Below are 23,891 nucleotides of genomic sequence, written 5' to 3'. Positions count from 1 at the left end.
GACAGGGTTTCACCCAGGCTGGAGTGCAGCAGTGCGATCATGGCTCACTGCAACCTGTGCCTCCTGGGCTGAAGTGATTCTCCTGCCTCAGAGACTTCTGGGTTCAAGCGATTCTCCTGCCTCAGTCTCTCAAGTAGCTGGGATTAGAGGTGCACACCACTGTACCCGGCTAATTTTTGTATTTTGTCATGTTGCCCAGGCTAGTCTTGAACGCTTGAGCTCAAGTAAGTGATCTGGCCCACTCCGGCCTCCCAAAGTGCTGGGATTACAGGCGTGAGCCACTGTGTCAGGCCTTTTGTGTATGTACCTTATAAGAAACTTGCTATTACTATTTATTTAAGACAGTTTTCCTTCATAACCAAAAAAATTCAGGTTGAGTGCAGTGGTTCACACCTGTAGTCCCAGCACTTGGGGAGGCTGAGGCGGGAGGATTGCTTGAGCCCAGGAGTTCAAGACCAGCCTGGGCCACATAGCAAGTCCTCATCTCTATTAAAAAAATTTAAAAAGGCCGGGTGCAGTGGCTCATGCCTGTAATCTCAGCACTCTGGGAGGCCAAAGCAGGTGGATCACCTGAAGCCAGGAGTTCAAGTCCTACCTGGCCAACATGGCAAAACCCCATCTCTACTAACACAAAAAAATTAACCAGGCGTTGTGGCGCATGCCTGTAATCTCAGCTACTTGGGAGGCTGAGCACGAGAATCATTTGAACCTGGGGGGCAGAGGTTGCAGTGAGCCGAGATTGCGCTACTGCACTCCAGCCTGGGAGAGAGCAAGACTGTCTCAAAAAATAAATAAATAAATAAATAAAAAATTAAAAAAATTTTTTTTCAGCAATATGGACTTTTTAAAGAATTTTAAAAGAATTTTTACAAACATAGCTTTACACAACTCTGTACAGTTAGCTGGGATAAAACTACCCATTTTATAGATAAGAAACTGAGGGAGAACGGAATCAAATAATTTTTTTTTTTTTTTTTTGAGACGGAGTCTCACTCTGTTGCCAGGCTGTAGTGCAGTGGCACGATCTCGGCTCACTGCAACCTCCACCTCCCAGGTTCAGGTGATTCTCCTGTCTTAGCCTCCTGAGTAGCTGGGACTACAGGCGTGCACCACCATGCCCAGCTAATTTTTTTATTTTTATTTTTAGTAGAGATGGGGTTTCACCATGTTGGCCAGGATGGTCTTGATCTCTGGACCTTGTCATCTGCCCATCTCGGCCTCCCAAAGTGCTGGGATTATAGGAGTGGGCCACCGCACCTGGCGGGATCAAATAATTTAAGGTCATATAGCTTCTTAACGGCATTGACAATAAACAAGACAGCTTAATGATCCCATTAGCTCAATGATTTGTTTGAATCCTATTTTCCTTTGGAATTCTTTCTTCTCAAACACCTGCTCCATCAAGAACAATATTGAAAAGCAGGAACATCAGTTTCCCTCTTACCTGTGTGTTGTATGGTGGTCATCACCTGAGCGTCAGTTTCCCCCTTACCTGTGTGTTGTATGGTGGTCATCGCCTGAGCATTGCACTGCAGCTGTAACATATGTCTCAGCATTGCCACTCCCCAAATAGTCACATCAGGACACAGCTCAGGTGTCACTGCTGCTTTAAGCTGAGAGGAGTTCACACTCCTCTCAGTTGGGATGGCCTGTAAACTGGCTGCTTGTAGCTGTCTGCACAGTGCAGAAACACAGAGAGCACAGACGAATTTGTGCTCTGGGCTGTGGTTTTCAGTGTGGGGCAAAAGGTTGAAGACAGCATTATAATTATTTTCATATTTCCCATTAATATCGCATCCAGGAATTGGGGTCTCAACGATGTTGCCGTTTTTCTCACTCTCCCCTAGGCCATAGTTAAGTGTCTTGACCTGATTGTTGCTTTCGGGTAAACAGATGTCCTTGTTACTAATCTTATCACAAAGCTTCGTTATGATTTTGAGAACATCCTCAAATCCCACCAAAAGAGTCAACCTCAGGGCAATGTGGCAAAAGACACCCAGTGTGAGAAGCAGTCCCCCCAGAGGACATTCTGTCCTGTGGTAGAGCTCCCAGGCCTGCTGCAAACACTCCTGGCTGCAATACTTGGCATAACTGCATCTGTCACACGGAACTGTGGCCAAAGTGTGCTTCAAACATCGGTGACAATAGAGGTCCCCGTTGGTGACTCTGGTGTCCCATTTGCTGTCTAGGCCGTGAGGCGGTGGTGGCAGTTCTTCTGGGTTGAGAACACTCACAAAAGCATCCTCCTTCACCAGCAGCTCTCCTGGGAGAATATCTTTTGTGGCAACGAGATAGCGACCTTTTAAAGGATCTACGCATAAGCCGATGGATGATGAGGCACTGGAAAGTTGTTCATTCTCTTCCCTTAGTGCCGCATCCTCAAGGGTTTTGGCCAGAGCTGCTGGGAAGGTTTCTGTGAGATTGTCCTTTTCTTGTACCTTCATTTTCAGATGACGGAGGTTTCTCTGCAGAGTCTGAGGGCGGACATCGGCTAGGGCTGCTGTGGCTGTGAAGTTCCTTTCAAGATCACTGATGGTCTGGCTTGCCTCCTGTAGTCTCCCCAGGGCCACCAGACATTCTGCTTTACGTAACATGATCTTGGGTTGCAACCTTTCTGGATACCCATGCGTCTGTGCTCTGTTAATGTCTTTAAGACATGTCTGAAAACAGAAAGAAAATCCCACAATGACCCTTGGTCCCTATTCCTCAATGTTTACTGAAAATGTTTCCACAAATCTACAGGAAAGTTAAGGATTATTAAAAATGGAACAATTACAACCACATGCTTATTTAAATCATATAGTTCTGCGTGATCCTTTGAGTGATTAGCAATACTTGTTGAGGATATTGTTATGCTTAATGTTTTTGGATTAAATATTTTTTTCTTTTTTTTTTGAGACAGAGTCTTGCTCTGTCGCCCAGGCTGGATTGTGGTGGTGTGACCTTGGCTCACTGCAAGCTCCACCTCCTGGGTTCACACCATTCTCTTGCCTCAGCCTCCCGAGTAGCTGGGACTACAGGCGCCCACCACCACGCCCGGCTAATTTTTTGTATTTTCAATAGAGATGGGGTTTCACCATGTTAGCCAGCATGGTCTCGATATCCTGACCTCATGATCCACCCGCCTCAGCCTCCCAAAGTGCTGGGATTACAGGCGTGAGCCACTGCACCCAGCCCCTGGATTAAATATTTCTCTTTTTTAAGGAAAAAGAAGTCTTATGGATAGAAGAATTATAGTATGCTGACTAACAGGCAGGCTTTGAAAAAAAAAAAAAAAAAAAAGAGGCAGGCTTTGAGTCCAAGCAGACCTGCATTCAAATACACTCTGCTGGCCGGGCGCGGTGGCTCATGCCTGTAATCCCAGCACTTTAAGAGGCCAAGGCGAGTGGTTCACGAGGTCAGGTGATCGAGACCATCCTGGCTAACATGGTGAAACCCCACCTCTACTAAAAACACAAAAAATTAGCTGGGTTTGGTGGCATGCACCTGTAGTCCCAGCTACTCAGCAGGCTGAGGCAGAAGAATCGCTTGAACCCGGGAGGCTGGGGTTGCAGTGAGCTGACATCATGCCACTGAACTCCAGCCTGGGTGAGAGTGAGACCCTGTCTCAAAAACAAACAGACAAAAAAAACAAATACACTCTGCCTCTTACTAGCCACATGACCTTGTGCAATCGACTTAATTTCTCAGTGTCTTAATTTTATCTAAAAAACAGGGATAATAATATCTCCCAGTGTTGTTTTAAGGATAAAAGGAAATAATATATCTAACATGCCAAAAGGAGCACCTGGAACACAGTATGTGCTCAATAAATGATAATCATTATTACAAGAAGGAAAACATTTGGGCATGGTGGCTCACACCTGTAATCCCAGCATTATGGGAAACCAAGGTGGGTGGATCACTTGAGTCCAGGAGTTCGAGACCAACCTGGACAACACAGATGAGACCCTGGGCTCTACAAAAAAATTAAAAAATTAACCAGGCCTGGTGGCACACACCTGTAGTCCTAGCTACTCAGGAGACTAAAGCAGCAAGATTGCTTGAGCCCAGGAGTTCAAGGTTACAGTTAGCTATGATCCAGTCACTGCACTCCAGCCTGGGTAACAGAGACCCTGTCTCAAAAATAAAAATAAAAATAAAAAAAAGGAAAACAGAAACAATCAATATAGAAAAGTTATAAAGGGTTCAATGTATTGCAAGTTCTTCTTCCTAATCATTGGCCTCAGCAGTCCAGGACTTTCTTGTTTAGGGTCTAGAGTTAGATTCCTGCTTTTCTCTTTTAGTCTGAAGGGTAGTAAGTGTGGACTTCTTACTATTCCAATAGTTGTCAGCTCTAGGGTATAATTTGAATTTTTGTAGAATGCTGAAACAGATGTATCAAAATGGCATTTTAGAGCTTGTCCTTAGACCTCTCTAATACAAATTCCAGATGCCTCAGAGGTATCCTCCTAAAACATTAATCCGATTTTAGTCACTTCCTGTTTTAAAAACACCACTGACACGGCCAGGAGCAGTGGCTCACGCCTGTAATCCCAGCGCTTTGGGAGGCCGAGGCGGGAGGATCACGAGGTCAGGAGTTCGAGACCAGCCTGAGCAACATGGTGAAATGCCATCTCTACTAAAAATACAAAAATCAGCCAGGCGTGGTGGTGGGTGCCTGTAGTCCCAGCTACTCAGAGGCTGAGGCAGGAGAATCGTTGAACCCGGGAGGCGGAGGTTGCAGTGAGCAGAGATCACGCCACTGCAGCCTGGGTGACAGAGCGAGACACTGTCTCAAAAAAACAAAACAAAAACTCCACTGACACAGTCCTCGACTTTTTCTCTGTTGCCACAATGAGGGGATGAGAAGAATGTCCTTCACAGAAAGCCGACCTCACAGGCAGACACGTGCAGTTCAAGGTAGGTTTTCCTTTTGCACTCACGACACTTACGAAGGCTGAGCTATATTACTACAGGGATCATCTTAAACATACTCTACTTATTCAAAGCAGCAAACAGTGCACTTTGCAAACACTTGGAACCTGAAGTATTAGCAGCAACATGTCACTCAGCTGATTCTGACACTGAGCACTGCTGGCCTCTTGGACAGTCCACACCCCCATGGAATGTCCCATAGCTCTTTCTTTCCTTTCTCTTTTGAGACAGAGTCCTCTCTCACCCAAGCTGGAGTGCGGTGGCACGATCTCAGCTCACTGACTCACTGCAACATCTACCTCCCAGGTTCAAGAGATTCTCCTGCCTCAGCCTCCTGAGTAGCTGGGATTACAGGCGCCCACCACCCGCCCAACTAATTTTTGTATTTTTAGTAGAGACGGGGTTTCACCATGTTGGCCAGGCTGGTTTCGAACTCCTGACCTCAAGTGATCCACCTGCCTCGGCCTCCCAAAGTGCTGGGATTACAGGTGTGAGCCACCGTGCCCAGCCCCGTAGCTCTTTCTTGTCAATCGACACTACCCCATATGGTCACCTGTGATCAGTGAAATGACTCAGGAGAAAGAGCGAGTCCAGTTAGATTTTTTTTTTTTTTTTTTTTTTGAGACAGAGTCTTGCTCTGTTGCCAGGCTGGAGTGCAGTGGTGCGACCTGGGCTCACTGCAACCTCCGCTTCCTGGATTCAAGCGATACTCCTGCCTCAGTCTCCCAAGTAGCTGGGACTACAGGCGCCTGCCACCATGCCTAGCTAATTTTTTGTATTTTTAGTAGAGATGGGGTTTCACCATTTTGGCCAGGATGGTCTTGAACTCCAGACCTCGTGATCCGCCCGCCTCAGCCTCCCAACATCCACCCGCCTCAGCCTCCCAAAGTGCTGGGATTACAGGCGTGAGCCACTGTGCCTGGCCTAGTACATTTTTTTGAGATAGAGTTTTGCTCTGTCACCCAGGCTGGAGTGCAGTGGCGCGATCTTGGCTCAATGTGACCTCTACCTCCTGAGTTCAAGCGATTCTCCTGCCTCAGCCTCCTGAGTAGCTGGGACTACAGATGCATGCCAATACACCCGGCTAATTTTTATCCCTGTATTTTTAGTAGAGACAGGGTTTCACCGTGTTGGCCAGGCTGGTATTGAACTCTTGAACTCTTGACCTCAGGTGATCCGCCCACCTCAACCTCCCAAAGTGCTGAGATTACAGGCATGAGCTCCCGGCCTGACTTTAGGTAGATATTAATGTGCTTCCAATTCAACCAATAGCAGCATGACCTGATTTTAGTGTTCTACGGAAGAAGCAGAGATGAAGGTCTAGTCCTCCAGTAGAAGCCCTCCGGATCCTCTCCGCTCACACCAGTATCCTGATACTCACCTCATACTGACCCAGGTGGAAGAGGGCTGCCGAGCGGTTAGCATAACACAGTGACATGTCCTCAGTGTTAGGCCTTGAATGTGACACTCCCTGCAAAACAATGAACTGGTCAAAAGTATAAATGGAAACTAGCATATCTGAAGTGCATTTTTCAGATATTCCGGGCTCTAGTACTAAAGACTGTGTGAAACAGGGAAAGTTACTGAACCTCTTTGTGCTTCAGCTTATCTTTTAACTACCTGAGAGCAAAGCTGTGAAGGGCAAGTGAGGACATCAGTATTAAAAGCACTTTGTCAGATACAGCTTCAACCACAAACAATACTGAAGGTGAATAAAAAACTGAGGGACATACCTGCAAGCATAATATCCTACATCCTGAATATAACAAAGGGTGGGTGGCACAAATAGAAATTCACCAAAGAAGAAACACAAACAGTTATAGAAAACAAATGATTAATTCACATATGGATAGCCAAATGATGAAAATGAACGCAAAAAAGGGATACTAGGCTGTGCACAGTGGCTCACGTCTGTAATTCCAGCACTTTGGGAGGCTGAGGCAGGTGGATCACTTGAGGCCAGGAGTTCGAGACCAGCCTGACCAACGTGGCAAAACCCTGTCTCTACTAAAAATACAAAAAAATAGCATGGCATGGTAATGTGCGCCTGTAATCCCAGCTACTTGGGAGGCTGAGGCATGAGAATGGCTTGAACCTGGAAGGCGGAGGTTGCAGTGAGCTGAGATAGTGCCTAAGGGACAGAGTTAGACTGTCACAAACAAACAGACAAACAAAAAAGAATACTTTTTTCTACCATCAAATTGGCAAGGATTAATAATAACCATAAATATGGTATCAAGTAAATGTAGGAAAGATGGTGATTATTCAATAAAAGTATTGGGATAAGACCGGGCGTGGTGGCTCATGCCTGTAATCCCAGCACTTTGGGAGGTCGAGGCAGGTGGATCACTTGAGGTCAGGAGTTTGAGACCTGCCTGGCTAATATGGCAAAACCCCATCTCTACTAAAAATACAAAAATTAGCCGGGCATGGTGGCGCACACCTGTAATCCCAGTTACTCGGGTGGGTGAGGCAGGAGAATTGCTTGGACTCGGGAGGCGGAGGTTGCAGGGAGCTGAGATCATACCACTGCACTCCAGTCTGGGCAGCAGAGTGAGACTCTGTCTCAAAAAAATAAATTAATAATAACAATAATAAAATATATATATAAGTAGGTAGACAATGAGCAAAATAAAGTGATAAATCTTTCATTGGATGAATTCCAAATACATCAAATTCTTTTTTTTTTTTTTTTTTTTTTGAGACGGAGTCTCGCTCTGTTGCCCAGGCTGGAGTGCAGTGGTGTGATCTCAGCTCACTGCAACCCCCGCCTTCTGGGTTCACGCTATTCTCCTGCCTCAGCCTCCTGAGTAGCTGGGACTACAGGTGCCCACCACCACGCCTGGCTAATTTTTTGTATTTTCTAGTAGAGACAGGGTTTCACTGTGTTAGCCAGGATGGTCTCCATCTCCTGACTTCGTGATCTGCTCGCCTCGGCCTCCCAACAAATACATGAAATTCTTTTTTTTTTTTGAGTCGCCCTGTCGTCCAGGCTGGAGTGCAGTGGCGCGATCTCAGCTTACTGCAATCTCCGCCTCCTGGGTTCACGCTATTCTCCTGCCTCAGCCTCCGGAGTAGCTGGGACTACAGGTGCCCACCACCAGGCCCAGCTAATTTTTTTGAATTTTTAGTAGAGAGGGGGTTTCACCGTATTAGCCAGGATGGTCTCGATCTCCTGACCTCGTGATCCGCCCGTCTTGGCCTCCCAAATCGTGCCCGGCCAATACATGAAATTCTTTAACGTAAAAACAAAACTATAGAAGGGCTGGAAGAACTATAGAAAGAATGTAAAGTATTGCTGGATGAATCCCTAACTCTGATACAAAACCCAGAAGTTATCAAAGGTTAATAAACTCGACCACCTGAAAATAAAAACTATCTTCACACCAAAAACCAATAAAAGCAGAAGGCAAACACTGAACTGGAAAAAATATCTGCAATTCATACTATAGGCAAAGAGATAATTTCTTTACTTTGTCAAGATTTCCTACAGATCACTAAGATGACAACCAATAAATCAATAGGAAAATAGGCAATGATATGGACAATTCTCACAGGAAATAAAAATGGCTCTTAAATAAGTGAAAAAAATGCTCGGCCTCATACAATCAATAAAATGCAGATTACAACTGTACAGAAATGGCATTTTTTTTACCTATCAGGCAAAGCAAAATAAAATTGATGGCACACAGAGTTGGTGAGGAAGTGGGATGATGGGCATCCTCATTATGCTGTTAGTGAGGGTGTACACTGGTTTCATAATTATGGAGGTCAATTTAGCAATATATGTCCAAATTCTATATGTATGTATATCTTATATACATATAAAATATCCATTGAGCCGGCAATTCCTCTTCCAGGAATTAATCCTACGGATACAATCACTTATCCTACAGTTATATATGAAAAATGACATACATGCAAGGGTTTTTTTCTTTTTTTTAAGACAGTCTCTCTTCGTCGTCCAGGCTGGAGTGCAGTGGGGCGATCTCAGCTCACTGCAACCTCCACCTCCCAGGTTCAAGCGATTCTCCAGCCTCAGCCTCCCAAGCAGCTAGGGTTACAGGCACATGCCACCATGCCCATCTTATTTTTGTATTTTTAGTAGAGACAGGGTTTCACCACGTTGGCAAGGCTGGTCTTGAACTCCTGACCTCAGGTGATCCACCCGTCTCAGTCTCCCAAAGTGCTGGGATTACAGGCATGAGCCACCATGCCCGGTCTTATCTCAATACTTTTATTGAATAATCACCATCTTTCCTACGTTTACTTGAGTACAGTGCGCCCGGCCCTGTGCAAAGTTTCTCATCACAGACTTGTTTGAAATAGCAAAAGACAGGAAACAAGCATTGATCCACAGGACATTGGGTACATAAATTGATACATCCATTTAATGGAATGCCATGTAGCCATAACAAAGAATGACGACACTCTTTTTTTTTTTTTTTTTGAGACAGAGTTTCGCTCTTGCCCAGGCTGGAGTGAAGTGGCATGTTCTTGGCTCACTAAAACTTCCACGCACCGCCCCCCGGGCCCCCACACCGGCAACCCGGCACCAGGGTTCAAGCGATTTTCCTGTCTCAGCCTCCCGAGTAGCTGGGATTATAGGCGCATGCCCCACACGCCCAGCTAATTTTTCTATTTTTAGTAGAGACAGGGTTTCACCCTGTTGGCCAGGCTGGTCTTCAACTCCCAACCTCAGGTGATCCACCTGCCTCGGCCTCCCAAAGTGCTAGGATTACAGGTGCGAGCCACCGCGCCCGGCCTGAGGACGCTCTTTATGTACTGAAATGGAATGATCTTTAAATTATTACTGATAAGTGGAAAAAGCATGGTGCTGAACAATATGTGTAGAATGTTACTGATGTAAAAACACGGTGTGTGTGCAGGAGTGGAAGGCTGTATTTACACATGCCTGGAGTATGCTCTGGAAATATACTTAATTGGAAATGGCTCTTAAATATGTGAAAGTTTATGGGAACAGAAAATCACGTGGTCAGGGGACAGGAGAGGCAGATGACACTGTACACTCTTGCACTTTTAAAATCTATGTTAACAGATTCTCTACTCACAAATAAATCGATATAATAATAAAACCGTAATCATCACAACCAGTACTGCTAGGGATATGGAGAAATTAATACTCCCATACTCTGCCAGAGGGGATGTTAACTAGTTCTTTCCTGGACAACAATTCAGCATCAAGTACCAAAGGCCTTAAAAAATACATTCCTTCTGCCCCAGCAATTACCCTTCTAGGAATTTATCCTAAGCAAGCAATCCGATATATACAAATATTTACACAGAAAGATGCTCATCGCAGTGTTATGATCCCAAACAATTTGCCAACATTAGGAGATGTGAAATCAAGCACGGTTTTTTCTCTGTCATGGAACACTAAGCCAGCCGTAAAGAATCATGTTCCAGTGGAAAATTTAATAACAGGAGAAAATGGGCACAATCGTCGAGGGAAAAAAGCAGGTCACAAAACAGAAAGTGCAGCATTATCCCAATTTTATAAAAGAAAAACGTATTTTCGGAGGAAAAAGTCTGGCTGGATGGACGTAAGCAAAAATGTTAACAGTGCCTATCACTGGTTATGAGATTTCTTTTACTCTTCATGCTCCTCTGCACTTTCCGAAGTAAACATGTATTACTTTTACAATCAGATGAAACAACAAATATTTTTTAAAAGAAAGAAAATAGCAGCTTTCTAGAAAATTGCAGAGTACCATAACCACCAACATACTGGCTTCATGAAATAGGAAGGCTCATCTCCCTCCACATTCAGAGCAAACCTTAATTTTTTCTCTGGTTTGTTTTTATTTTCCCTGTTTTCCTTGAAGAACTTCCCATGTGATCACATTTATGATGCACATACATAAAGTTGAAGAGATTAGCTCTGAAAAAAGAACTATTAAGCCATTTATCACTGGATCATTACACCTAATGGACTTTAATCCCTCAGCAACCACTAAAGCTTACATTATTTAGCTAAATACTTTATTATAACACTACAAAGCAGGGATTTTATCAGCTGTAGAAGCTGCTGTTGTAGGCGTGATCGTTTTTGGAAAATTAATCCCAAACTTCAAGCACGTTCAAGCATAAACCTGTTAAAGATTCAGAGTAGGATGTACACCCTTCGAATGAAAAACAAATTTTGTTTTTAACAGAGACACGGCCTCGTTGTGTTGCCTAGGCCTGTCTTGAACTCCTGGGCTCAGGCGATCCTCCCGCCTCGATCTCCCAAAGTGTTGGAATTACACGAGTGAGCCACTGTGCCCAGCCTACCCTTCAAATTTAAACTTACTCTTTTAATATCCAAAGTCACAGAACTGGTGCAAGAGATTGACACGTTTCTGCTTTAAGCCCATATAAGTCTCTTAAAAGCTACGGAAGGAAGTTGCTCAGGGAATCTTGTTCCAGTTCTTACCATGAAAGCAGGACAATATTATTGTTATTTTTTTTTGAGATGGAGTCTCGCTCTGTCGCCCAGGCTGGAGTGCAGTGGGGCGATCTCAGCTCACTGCAAGCTCTGCCTCCCGGGTTCATGCCATTCTCCTGCCTCAGCCTCCCGAGTAGCTGGGACTACAGGCGCCTGCCACCTCACCCGGCTAATTTTTTGTATTTTTAGTAGAGATGGGGTTTCACCATGTTAGCCAGGATGGTCTCGATCTCCTGACCTTGTGATCTGCCCGCCTCAGCCTCCCAAAGTGCTGGGATTACAGGTGTGAGCCACTGCGCCCGGCCCATTCATACATTATTTTATAGATGGGGTCTTGCTATGTTGCCCAGGCTGGTCTTGAACCCCTGGGCTTAAGTAATCCTCCTGCCTCAGCCTCCCAAAGGGCTGGGGTTACAGGTGTGAGCCACTGTGCCTGGCCAAGAGTAACAGATAACTAATTCTATCAAGCTAACAGTCTCATCAGACATTCAGACAAAAATGGCATGCAGTTCAACAAGGGCTAACAGACATGGGCAAGGCAGGTGAGGGGCCCGTAAGCTTACTGCCACAAGGTATCAGAAGGAATATGGAAGTAGAAGTTTCTTGAAGAAATTCAGAACATATAAATTACTTTTTTTTTTTTGAGGCGGAGTCTCACTCTGTCACTCAGGCTAGGGCAGTGGCACGATCACAGCTCACCGAAGCCTGGAACTCCCGGGCTCAGTGACCCTCCTGCCTCAGCCTCCTGAGTAGCTGGGACTGATGTGGGAGGCAGGCAGGGAAGTGCTGTGTAGAGAAAGGCGGGTCCCTGGCTAGGGCTTCACCCTCGGGCCTGTGTCCACCGACCTAGGTGAGGACAAGCACTCCTGCCTTCGCGCCCAAATGTTGCATTTTCCAAGACCACCCTGGTTTGCCACGCCCCCAGCCTGGGCCTGTAAAAAACTCAAGACCCTAGCAGGCAGACACATAAGCAGCTGGATGTTGTCAGGGGTATGCTGGTGGAAGAGCAGCCGACAGGCATCGGCATGCCATCGACCAGTGCAGAACGACACGGACTTTGGCCAGAGCAGCTGGAAAAGAGTTGGGCCTCTGAGTGGCCTGACTCCCAGGGAAAACCATCTCCCTTCTGGCTCCCAATCTGCTGAGAGCTACTTCTACTCAATAAAACCTTGCACTCATTCTCCAAGCCCACGCATGATCCGATTCCTCCAGTACACCAAGGCAAGAACCCGGGATACATGAAGCCCTCTGTCCTTGCAACAAGGTAGAGAGTCTAACTGAGCTGGTTAACACAAGCCGCGTATAGACAGCAAACTAAAAGAGCACCCTGTAACACACGCCCATGGGGGCTTCAACTGTAAACATTCATCCCTAGACACCGCCCTGGGGTCGGAGCCCCACAGCCTGCCCATCAAACCCCTACAGGTTTGAGTAGCAGGACACTGAAGAAGTGAGCCACACCTCCATCGCACGCCCTGCAAGGGAAACAAGGGAACTTTTCCCGTTTCAGGACCACAGATGCATGCCACCCCTAGTCAGGCTAATTTAAAAAATTTTTTTGTGTGTGAAGAAGGGGTCGCCCTATATTGTCCAGGCTGGTCTTGAACCCCTGGCCTCAAGTGATCCTCCCGACTCAGCCTCCCTCCTCCCGACTCAGCCTCCCAAAGGGCTGGGATTACGGGTGTGAACCACTGCGCTGGGCCTATAAACTACCTTTTGTTTTAGACTATAACCACAGCAGAATTCCGCCAGGTTTCTTTTTCAAATCCATTCAATAAATTATAGACAAAGATAACACTGGCTATAAAATTTAGCAACACGGCTCTATCTCCTGAAGAAATACGCATTGTTAAATTGCTGAGCTGGGCAGGGCATGGTGGCTCATGCCTGTAATCCCAGCACTTTGGGAGGCTGAGGCAGGCGGAACACCTGAGGTCAGGAGTTTGAGACCACCCTGGCCAACATGGCGAAAACCCATCTCTACTAAAAATAAAAAAATTAGCCGGGCGTGGTGCTGCATGCCTGTAATCCCAGCTACTCAGGAGACTAAGGTGGGAGGATCGCTTGAACCCAGGAGGCGAAGGTTGCAGTGAGCTGAGATCATACCACTGCACTCCAGCCTGGGCAACAGAGCAAGATTCTGTCTCAGAGAAAAATAAATAATAAATTGCTTGAGCTGGGAGTGTTTTACCTTAGAGTACAGCACTGCAGCTCCTGTGTAATCTTTCTCCTGAAATTTTTTGTTTCCTTCTTCTCTGTAGAAAAGGGGAGCGTCTGAGTCCTTTCCCACCAAGTAACCTTTAGAAAGTCTTTTTAGAAATAGCTCATCCTCAGGTCTGCATGAAGAAAGGAGGAAACAAAATAAGCAGAAATGTGTTACTTCAAGGAAAGCTCCAAACCCTTGCCCTCGAAACAAGAAAGTGGGCCCGCAAAACATTTCACACACAAGAGGATATGTATATTGTGCAATGTGATTAGATGAAAGAAATCTCATAGTCTCAGAAACACAGGTACCAGAATTTTTTGAGACACGGTCTCACTCTGTCACCCAGGCTGGAGTGCAGTGGTACGATCTCCACTCACTGCAGCCTCGCCTTCCCAGGCTCAGATGAGTCTCCCACCTCAGCCTCCTGAGTAGCTGGCACGAATTGGGAGGATGTGTGCCACCAGGCCTGGCTAATGTTTGTACTTTTTGTAGAGGTGGGGTTTTGCCATGTTGCCCAGGCTGGTCTTGAACTCCTGGGCTCAAATGATCAGCAGAATTTCTTTTTTTTTTTTTTTTTTTTTTTTTTTTTTTGAGATGGAGTCTCACTGTCACCCAGGCTGGAGTGCAGCATCATGATCTCGGCTGGCTGCAACCTCCGCCTCCCTGGTTCAAGTGATTCTCCTGCCTCAGCCTCCTAAGTAGGTGGGATTATAGGCGCCCATCACCAGGCCCAGCTAATTTTTGTATTTTTAGTAGAGAAAGCATTTCACCATGTTAGCCAGGCTGGTCTCGAACTCCTGACCTCAAATGGTCCACCTGCCTCAGCCTCCCGAAGTGCTGGGAATACAGGCGTGAGCCACCGTGCCTGGCCAGAATTTCTGTTTAGAGGACTGAAAGCTAATTTTTTATTCTTTATCTCATAATTATTGGTCAATGAACCATCCCTTGGATCATACATCATAAAGATTTTTTTTTTTTGAGACAGAGTTTCGCTCTGTCACCCAGACTGGAGTGCAGTGGCACAATCTCAGCTCACTGCAAACTCTGTCTCCTGGGTTCAAGCGATTCTCCTGCCTCAGCCTCCCGAGTAGCGGGGATTACAGGCATGCACCACCATGCTCAGCTAATTTTTGTATTTTCAGTACAGGCAGGGTTTCACCATTTTGGCCAGGTTTGTCTTGAACTCCTGACCTCAAGTGATGCGCCTGCCTGGGCCTCCCAAAGTGCTGGGATTACGGGCATGAGCCACTGCGCCCAGCCAGGATCTTGAGTCTGGAGAATGAGATTAACATATGGTGTCTTTTGAATCAAGGAGTATTCTCCATTTTAACTGCTGAAAATACTTGAGTGGCTGACAGAAAAGAAGACAGATAATGAGAATGAATGATAAAGTAAATGTAGTAAAACGTTAACACTTGCGAAATTTGGAAGAATTCACCAATTCTTTGTACTTTTTTTTTTTTTTGGAGACAGAGTCTCACTTTGTCACCCAGGCTGTAGTGCAGCAGTGGCACGATCTCGGCTCACTGCAACTTCCGCCTCCTGAGTTCAAGTGATTCTTGTGCCTCAGCCTCAGGAGTAGCTAGGAGTGTGAGCCACCATGCCCAGCTAACTTTTTGTATATTTAGTAGAGATGGGGTCTCATCATGTTGCCCAGGCTGGTCTTGAACTTCTGAGCTCGGGCAATCTGCCCACTTTGGCCTCCCAAAATGCTAGGATCACAGAAGTGAGCCACTGTGCCCGGCCTCTTTGTACTATTTTTGCAAGTAAGTCTGAAATTATTTCAAACTAAAAAGTTTAAGAAATAAATATACAAATGCTCTACATAATGAAATTAATAAAGCTGAGCTAATATATAGAGACATAATACACATACTAACAAAAAATATATCCATTTTCCAATAAAAAGAAATAATATAAAATAACCTAGACTATTCTCTTTGATTATAATGCCACAAAGTAAAATACGAATAACAAAAGTAGAAACACAAATGACATGGAAATTAAAAATTCTCTTAAGTAACTCTTGAATCAAAGAAGAATCACAGAGCTGCAGAATGGCCAGGTGTGGTGGCTCACGCCTGTAATTCCAGCACTTTCAGAGGGCAAAGAGGGAGGACTGCCTGAGCCCAGGAGTAGGCCAGCCTGGGCAACATGGGAAGACCCTGTCTCTACAAAAAATACAAAAATTAGCTGGGTGTGGTGGGACATGCCTGTGGTCCCAGCTACTCGGGAGGTTGAGGTGGGAGGATTGCCTGAGCCCAGGAGGTCGAGGCTGCAGTGAACCATAATGGCCCCACTGCATTCACGCCTGGTGACAGGTCGAGGCCCTGTCTCAAAAAAAACAAAAAACAAGAACAAAAAGCCCTGGAGAATGTTCACAAGTATGTTAAAAATTTTTGTTTACAAAGACCCACAATAATACCTTTTACACTGTGACTCAGTATAATGCTTTTGTGTTTGAATATATTAAAATTTTATAAAACATTATTTATCTTTGCTATGTATGAGGTAAAAAGAAAGTATCAAATATGATTTTATTAATATTTAAATACAACATAGAAAAGTCACAAATAGGGCTGGGCGCGGTGGCTCATACCTGTAATCCCAGCACTTTTGGAGGCCGAGGTGGGCAGATCACCTGGTCCAGGAGTTTCAGACCAGCCTGGCAACATAGTGGAACCCATCTCTATAAGAAATACAAAGATTAGCCGGGCGTGGTGGCAAGCACTTGTAGTCTCAGCTATTGGGAGGCTGAGGCACGAGAATCGCTTGAGCCTGGGACGCGAAGGTTGCAGTGAGCTGGGATCGCACCACCACACTCCAGCCTGGGTCAAATAATACAAAAAAGAAAAACTAGGAAAGATTTTGTTTAGTTTAAGAGGAGTGCTTGCCTGTTCTACATTTACTCCAGTCCAGAAAATATGAAGGCAATACCCTATACCTGTCTGGTACACCACAGAGCTTGTTCTTTTTTCTGTTTTTGTTTTAAATTAGGTTAAACCTAAAAATCCTAGTTCAAACAAAAGGTTTGTGGTAAAGAGTAATAATAGCAAAATTCTTCTTGCCTAACAATAGATGAAGAACTCGATGTCTTTTTATTGATTTATTTTTTTGAGATGGAGTCTTGCTCTGTCACCCAGGCTGGAGTGCAGTGGTGCAATCTCGGCTCACTGCAACCTCCACCTCCCGGGTTCAAATGATTCTCCTGCCTCAGCCTCCTGAGTAGCTGGGATTACAGGCACGTGCCACCACGCCCAGCTAATCTGTGTATTTTTAGTAGAGACGGGGTTTCACCATGTTGATCAAGCTGGTCTCCAACTCCTAACCTCATGATCCACCTGCCTTGGCCTCCCAAACTGCTGGGATTACAGGTGTGAGCCATTGCGCCCGGCTAACTCAATGGTTTTTAATTATACTTCAGTGTAATGAGGAACTAAACTGCAACAATTCATTCTTTTCTCCAGGCACCAGGTTAACTCAGTAATTGACTTGGACTTTTGAAAAGCAAATGGATGTTCTATTTTCTCTTTTTTTTTTGATCCATGGTCTCACTCTGTCACCCTGGCTCAAATACAGTGGCTCCATCATAGTTCAGTGCAGCTTTTTTTTTTTTTTTTTGAGATGGAGTCTCGCTCTGTCGCCCAGGCTGGAGTGCAGTGGCGCAATCTCGGCTCACTGCAAGCTCCGCCTCCCGGGTTCACGCCATTCTCCTGCCTCAGCCTCTCCGAGTAGCTGGGACTACCGGCGCCCGCCACCACGCCCGGCTAACTTTTTTTGTATTTTTAGTAGAGATGGGGTTTCACCATGGTCTTGATCTCCTGACCTCGTGATCCGCCCGCCTCGGCCTCCCAAAGTGCTGGGATTACAAGCGTGAGCCACCGCGCCCGGCCCAGTGCAGCCGTAACCTGCTGGGCTCAAGCAATCCTCCCACCTCAGCTTCCTCAGTAGTGACGACCACAGGTATACACCACCATGCCTTGCTAATTTTTTGATTTTTGTTTCTACGAGATGGGGTCGCCCATGTTGCCCAGGGTGGTCTTGAACTCCTGGGCTCAGGTGATCCTCCTGCCTCGCTTGGCCTCCCAAAGTGCTGGGATTGCAGGTGTGAGTCACTGTACCCGGCCAACTTTTTTGATTTTTTAGTAGAGATGATGTCTCAATACTTTGCCCAGGCTGGTCTCAAACTCCTGAGCTCAAGTGATCTTCCCGCCTTGGACTCCCAAAGGGTTAGGATTACAGGTGTGAGTCACTGCATCCAGCCGATGCTTTTTTTTTTTTTTTTTAATTTCTTCTGGAATATTATGATCAAAAAATTGAGGCTGAGGTGGGAGGATCGCTTGAGCCCGGAAGGTCAGGGCTGCAGTGAGCTATGATCACACCACTGCACTCCAGCCCAGTCAGCACAGTAAGACCCTGCCTCAAAAAACAAAAAAAAAAAACAAAAAAAAACTGAGGTAGTAAGATGGAACAAGCAATCTATTTTTTTTTTTTTTTTTTTTTTTTGAGACGAAGTCTCTCTCTCTCACCCAGGCTAAAGTGCAATGGTGCCATCTTGGCTCACTGCAACCTCCGCCTCCCGGGTTCAAGCGATTCTCCTGCCTCAGCCTCCCGAGTAGCTGGGATTACAGGCACCTGCCACCACGACCAGCTAATTTTTGTCTTTTTAGGAGAGACGGAGTTTCGCCATGTTGGCCACACTGGTCTTGAACTCCTGACCTCAGGTGATCTGCCTGCCTTGGCCTCTCAAAGTGCTGGAATGACAGGTGTGAGCCACCACGCCCGGCCTATTTAAACCATTTTTTAAGTGTACAGTTCACTGGCATTAAGTACATTCATATTGTCCAACCATCAGCACTATTCATTTCCAGAAGGTTCTCATCATCCCGCGCTGAAACTCTACCCATTAAACTATAACTACTCATTCCTCCCTCTCCACATCCCTTGGCAACCTCCATTCTGCTTTCGGCCTCTGTGAATTTACTTATTCTAGGTATTTCATGTAAGGGTAATCATACGTTACTTTTCCTTTTGTGTCTAACTTATTTCACTTAGCAAAAAGTTTTCAAGGTACATCATGTTGTAGTATAAACCAGAATTTCACTTATTTTAAAACAAAATTTTTTTTTGGCTAGGCGTGGTGGCTCACGCCTGTAATCCCAGCACTTTGGGAGGCCTAGGCAGGTGGATCACAAGGTCAAGAGATCGAGACCGTTCTGGCTAACGTGGTGAAACCCCGTCTCTACCAAAAATACAAAAAATTAGCTGGGTGTGGTGGTGCGTGCATGTAATTCCAGCTACTCGGGGGGCTGAGGCAGGAGAATCGCTTGAACCTGGGAGGCAGAGGTTGCAGTGAGCCGAGATAGTGCCATTGTGCTCCAGCCTGGGCAACAAGAGCGAAACTCCGTCTCAAAAAAAAAAAAAAAAAAAAAAAAAAAATTTTTTTTTAAGAGATGGAGTCTCCCTTTGTTGCCCAGGCTGGAGGGCAGTAGCTATTCTGCACTCTAACCTGGGCAACAGGTACAGTCTAGCTACAGGCACAATGATCGCACACTATGGCCTTTTTGTAGGTGTGTGAAATGATCTCTCACTGTGGTTTTGGTGTGTGTTTCTCTAATTATGAATGACATTGAACATCTTTTCGTCTGTTTATTGGCTATTTGCGTATCTTCTTTGGAGAAATGGGTCAAGTCCTTTGCCTATTTTTTAATCCGATTTTTTTGTTACTGAGTTGTAGGAGTTCTTTATATATTCCGGATATTAATTTCTTATCTGATATATGATTTGCAAATAGTTTCTGTTGGGTGGCGCAGACACGTAAGGTACCACAAGATGGCGACAGTTCCAGGTTCTTCCTCCCTCTCCACACCTGACGCAATGTTAAACCCGCCAAGAAAGACCCAATAAGAAAGCAACACCTCCCGCTCCCCCCGCTCATCCCCAGGCCTGCCCCCCAGACCCAATCATCGATACCCACGTAGCCCTAAGGGATATAAATATCCCATCCCAACAGCACTCTCTCTCTCTGCGCGACCTGACCTGACTCTGCTAATAAAGATCTCTTGACTGCGTTTGGCGTGCTCTGGGTCTGCCTTTACTCTTTCATTGGTGCCATGACTCGGATCGGGACTCCCCACCCTTCAGTGGGATCCCGATCCTTTTCCAGGCCCGACCCAGACCCCAAACCAGTCTTCACCCATTTTCCTGTTCGCCGGCCTCTCCGCACAACACTGGCCTCATTTCAGTAAGTCTTCCCCTCCGGGGCCTACCTTTCAGGCAGACCGTTAACATAGCCCTTCGATCCCCACCCTAGCCGCTCTCAAAACAGACATAGCTCGCCGAGGGCCCTTAAGGCCACGGTGGACCCCAAGTTACCCAACCCAGTCTCGGCCTCCAGGGAACTGAGTTTTCTCCCTCCCTCTCACTCGCCCGGCCTGGGCCCCTCCTCCTCGCTCACTAAAATCCTGGTACCAGGTGGCCCACGGCCCTCGGCCTTCCAAAGGCCCATCAGTCCTTCCGTTTCGGTGACGATCGACTCGGAAGCTCTGACTCACCACACGGTCGATCGGCTAGTAGGGGACGCCCTACCTAGCCCAACGCCGTATATTCCCCGCCTCTCATAATGGGAGGCTCTGCATCCCTGCCGGCCGACTCCCCTTTACAATGTCTCTTAAACAACCTATCCGCTCTAGGCCTCGCCTCAGATATCAAGCCTAGATGCTTAATTGAACTCTGCACTCAAAATTGGCCCACTTATCCCTTAGACAACCAACACAAATGGCCCGAGTACCGGTCCCTTGATCCCAATCTCCTTCAAGATCTCTACAACTACTGCAAGCGAACAGGAAAATGGGTAGAGATCCCATATATTCACGGCTTCTTCCTCCTACGGGACAGACCTAACCTCTGCCTCCCTTGCGAACCCCAACAGCTCCTTGCCGCTCTTAAACTGCCAACCCCTCCCTCTGCCCCCGACTTCGACCCAGCTGACGAGCTCCCCCCATACCACCACCCTCCGCCTCGCCTTCCGGCCGCCACCCTCCCCAACTCGCCCCCCCTTCTTCCACTTCCTCCTCGTCACTTCCACCGGCCTCTTCCCCCGCCCCCATCATTTAGCCCTCCCAACACCCGCTCGAGATCTCACCATCCCATTCTTGCCCCCCTTAGAGAAGTAGCTGGAGCAGAAGGTATCGTCCGGGTCCACGTTCCCTTCTCCATAGCTGACTTATCCCAAATCGAAAAACGTGTAGGTTCCTACACCTCCAATTCCGCTTCCTACATTAAGGAATTTCAGTACCTTCTCCAAGCTTACAGCCTCACCTTCCATGACATCTACACAGTCCTCTCCAACACCCTTCTCCCTGAGGAGCGTAGACGAGTCTGGGAACAGGCTCGCACTTACGCAGACGAAGTTCACCAAACGACCCCAGCCTTGCCACTGGGGGCGCAGGCAGTGCCCGAGCGAGAGCCTAACTGGGACTATAACACCCAAAATGGAGTAGCAGCCAGAGACCATTTTGCTACCTGCCTAATGGCTGGACTACGCAAAGCAGCCCAAAAGGCAGTTAATTTTGAAAAATTCCATGAAATAATACAAGACAAACATGAAAACCCATCCGCCTTTCTAGACCGCCTTACAAAGGCACTCCAACAATACACCAACATAGATCAAGAAACCCCCGATGGTAGACAACTCCTCATGTCCCATTTCTTTGCACGAAGTTTTCCCGACATCAGACAAAAACTAAAGTTAGGCAGAGGCCCCTTCACCCCTCAATCCGAGATATTGGCAATGGCGTTCAAGGTTTATCATAACCGGGACGAGAAAGCAAAGAGGCAAAAATACCAATTATTAGCACAAGCCCTCCAGGCCTCTCCTCGGCCCACGTCATGGTCACACGGCCATAAATCCTCCAGTCATCCACCTCACCGTCAGCCCCCTGGGCCGTTTTAAATGTGGAAAGGAAGGTCATTGGGTCCGAGAGTGCCCAAATCCCAGCCCCCGCCCTCGGCCGTGTCCTAAACGCCACCAGCCTGGCCACTGGGCCATAGACTGCCCCACTCCTGACCTCTTAGGACTGGCCATCGAAGACTGACGGGGCCTTGGGACTCCTTTCCCGACACAACTTATCACCACACAGGAGCCTAGGGTCTCTCTAATGGTGGATGGACGCCTCATCACATTCCTCCTTGACACCGGAGCTACCTTCTTGGTTTTGAGGGAATTCTGGGGTGTCGCTTCCCTTTTTGGATCCTCCCCTAGCAGTCTACCTATTCACTGTAAAAGAAACCTACAATGCTCACAGAAGGTCACACACAAATGTCATCAGCTATACTCGGTGCCCCATTAATGCGTCCTCAGTTGATACCCAAGCAATGCCTGGTTCTACCCAGCACAAACCCTAACCATCACCCGCATACTCAAAACTAATTCTCAACAAGCCTTGTTCCCAAGTTAACGAGCACATCTCGCTAGGTGAGCACAACTACAATCACAATTACACTCACCAGCCAACACCATCCCCATACACTCCTCTTGGCAACTATTCCTCAATCAAGGACTACTTCTATTTAATGCCTCTCAAGTTCCCACTTCCGACTGCTTCAAATCCATCAATTCCTCCCTCCCCGGCCCCTGTATATCTAACACTCTAGTCTCTCAACTCACATTACTCTCCTTTTCCAAAGGCCTCCAGGCCTACCAGTTTGATCACCCTGAGTCCCATTCTCTCACAGGCCCTCGACAAAAACGAGCCATCTTTTACCCATCATGCTCGGAATCTCTCTAACAACTTCTCTCCTAGGCACAGGGTTAGCAGCCACTTCACTAGGATACAGTGTGTCCCAACTTTCAGACTTACAGCCCAATCCCTAGACATTTAACCAGCTTCTCCTTAGAAATTATCAACTTTTAGCTACCTGCGAAGACGAAGCAGCCTCCATAGACGGTCTCACAGCCTGCTAACGGCCCTTCAGTCAAACATCAGTCTTCGAAATGACAACACACTGATTCCAGCAATTCCTCAACGATCTCTGCACTGACAGCTGGCTCATCGCTGATCCATCGTTACCGCTCGGATGGCTTACGGCATTAGAAGATCTGTATCTTCAAGGGACCTTCACAGCCTACACCCCCCAAGAGGTGTTCACATATAGTGCCCTGCTCCTCGGACTTGTTCTCCTATTATACCCCTCATACCCCGTGTCAAACCTCCCTAACAGCCCTCCCTAAAACTCTTTCCCTCTTACAACGCCCCCACTCAGCAGGAAGTAGCCAGACGCCCCTCAATCACGACGCCCCTCAACCCCCTCTTAAAGAAAACAAAAGGGAGGACTGTTGGGTGGCGCAGACACGTAAGGTACCACAAGATGGCGACAGTTCCGGGTTCTTCCTCCCTCTCCACACCTGACGCAATGTTAAACCCGCCAAGAAAGACCCAATAAGAAAATAACACCTCCCGCTCCCCCAGCTCATCCCCAGGCCTGCCCCCCAGACCCAATCATCGATACCCACGTAGCCCTAAGAGATATAAATATCCCACCCCAACAGCACGCTCTCTCTCGGCGTGACCTGACCTGACTGCTAATAAAGATGGCTTGACTGCGTTTGGTGTGCTCTGGGTCTGCCTTTACTCTTTCAGTTTCTCCCATTCTGTGGGTTATCTTTTCACTCTCTTGATACTGTCCTTGGTGTACAAAACCTTTTTTTTTTTTTTTTAGACAGAGTCTCACTCTGTCGCCCAGGCTGGAGTGCAGTTTCTCGGCCACTGCAACCTCCGCCTCCCGGGTTCAAGTGATTCTCCTGCCTCAGCCTCCCGAGTAGCTGGGACTACAGGCATGCACCACCACGCCTGGCTAATTTTTGTATTTTTAGTAGAGACAGGGTTTCACCATGTTGTCTAGGCTGGTCTTGAACTCCAGGCCTGAATTGATTTGCCCACCTTGGCCTCCCAAAGTGCTGGGATTACAGGCGTGAGCCACTGTGTGTGGCCTAAAACTTTTTTTTTTGAGACAAGTCTTGCTGTGTTGTCCAGGCTGGAGTGTAGTTGGCTTGGTCGTGGCTCACTCCAGCCTTGATTGACCTCCCAGGCTCAAGTAATCCTCCCACCTCAGCTTCCTGAGTAGCTGGGGCTCCAGGCATGCGCCACCATGCCGGCTATATTATTTGTAGAGACAGGGGTCTCACTTGTTGCCCAGGCTGGTCTTGAACTCCTGGGCTCAAGTGATCCTTCTGCCTTGGCCTCTCAAAAAAGTGGTGGGATTACAGCTGTGAGCCACCATGCCCAGCCTAGAAGTTTTTAATTATGATGAAGTACAGTT

General features: G+C 46.9%; 1 protein-coding gene across 3 annotated transcripts in view; it reads right to left on the bottom strand.

Annotated features, from left to right (window-relative positions):
• Positions 1-23,891, bottom strand: part of SMYD4 (SET and MYND domain containing 4) — a 52,614-nt gene that overhangs the window by 18,101 nt on the left and 10,622 nt on the right. For 2 of the 3 annotated variants that reach the window (XM_030800487.1, XM_030800489.1), the window contains exons 3-5: positions 13,557-13,701; positions 6,299-6,388; positions 1,445-2,660 (exon numbers count right to left, since the gene is read on the bottom strand). In XM_030800487.1, coding sequence (XP_030656347.1) covers positions 1,445-2,660; positions 6,299-6,388; positions 13,557-13,701 — 1,451 coding nt within the window. The remainder of the gene's footprint in view (positions 1-1,444; positions 2,661-6,298; positions 6,389-13,556; positions 13,702-23,891) is intronic. The other variant, XM_030800488.1, reaches the window with a different exon arrangement.

The sequence above is a fragment of the Nomascus leucogenys genome, chromosome 19, assembly GCF_006542625.1.
Source record: "Nomascus leucogenys isolate Asia chromosome 19, Asia_NLE_v1, whole genome shotgun sequence".
NCBI classification, from domain to species: domain Eukaryota; kingdom Metazoa; phylum Chordata; class Mammalia; order Primates; family Hylobatidae; genus Nomascus; species Nomascus leucogenys.
The sequence above is the reverse complement of the archived record's forward strand: the minus strand, read 5'-3'. Positions and strand labels throughout refer to the sequence as shown.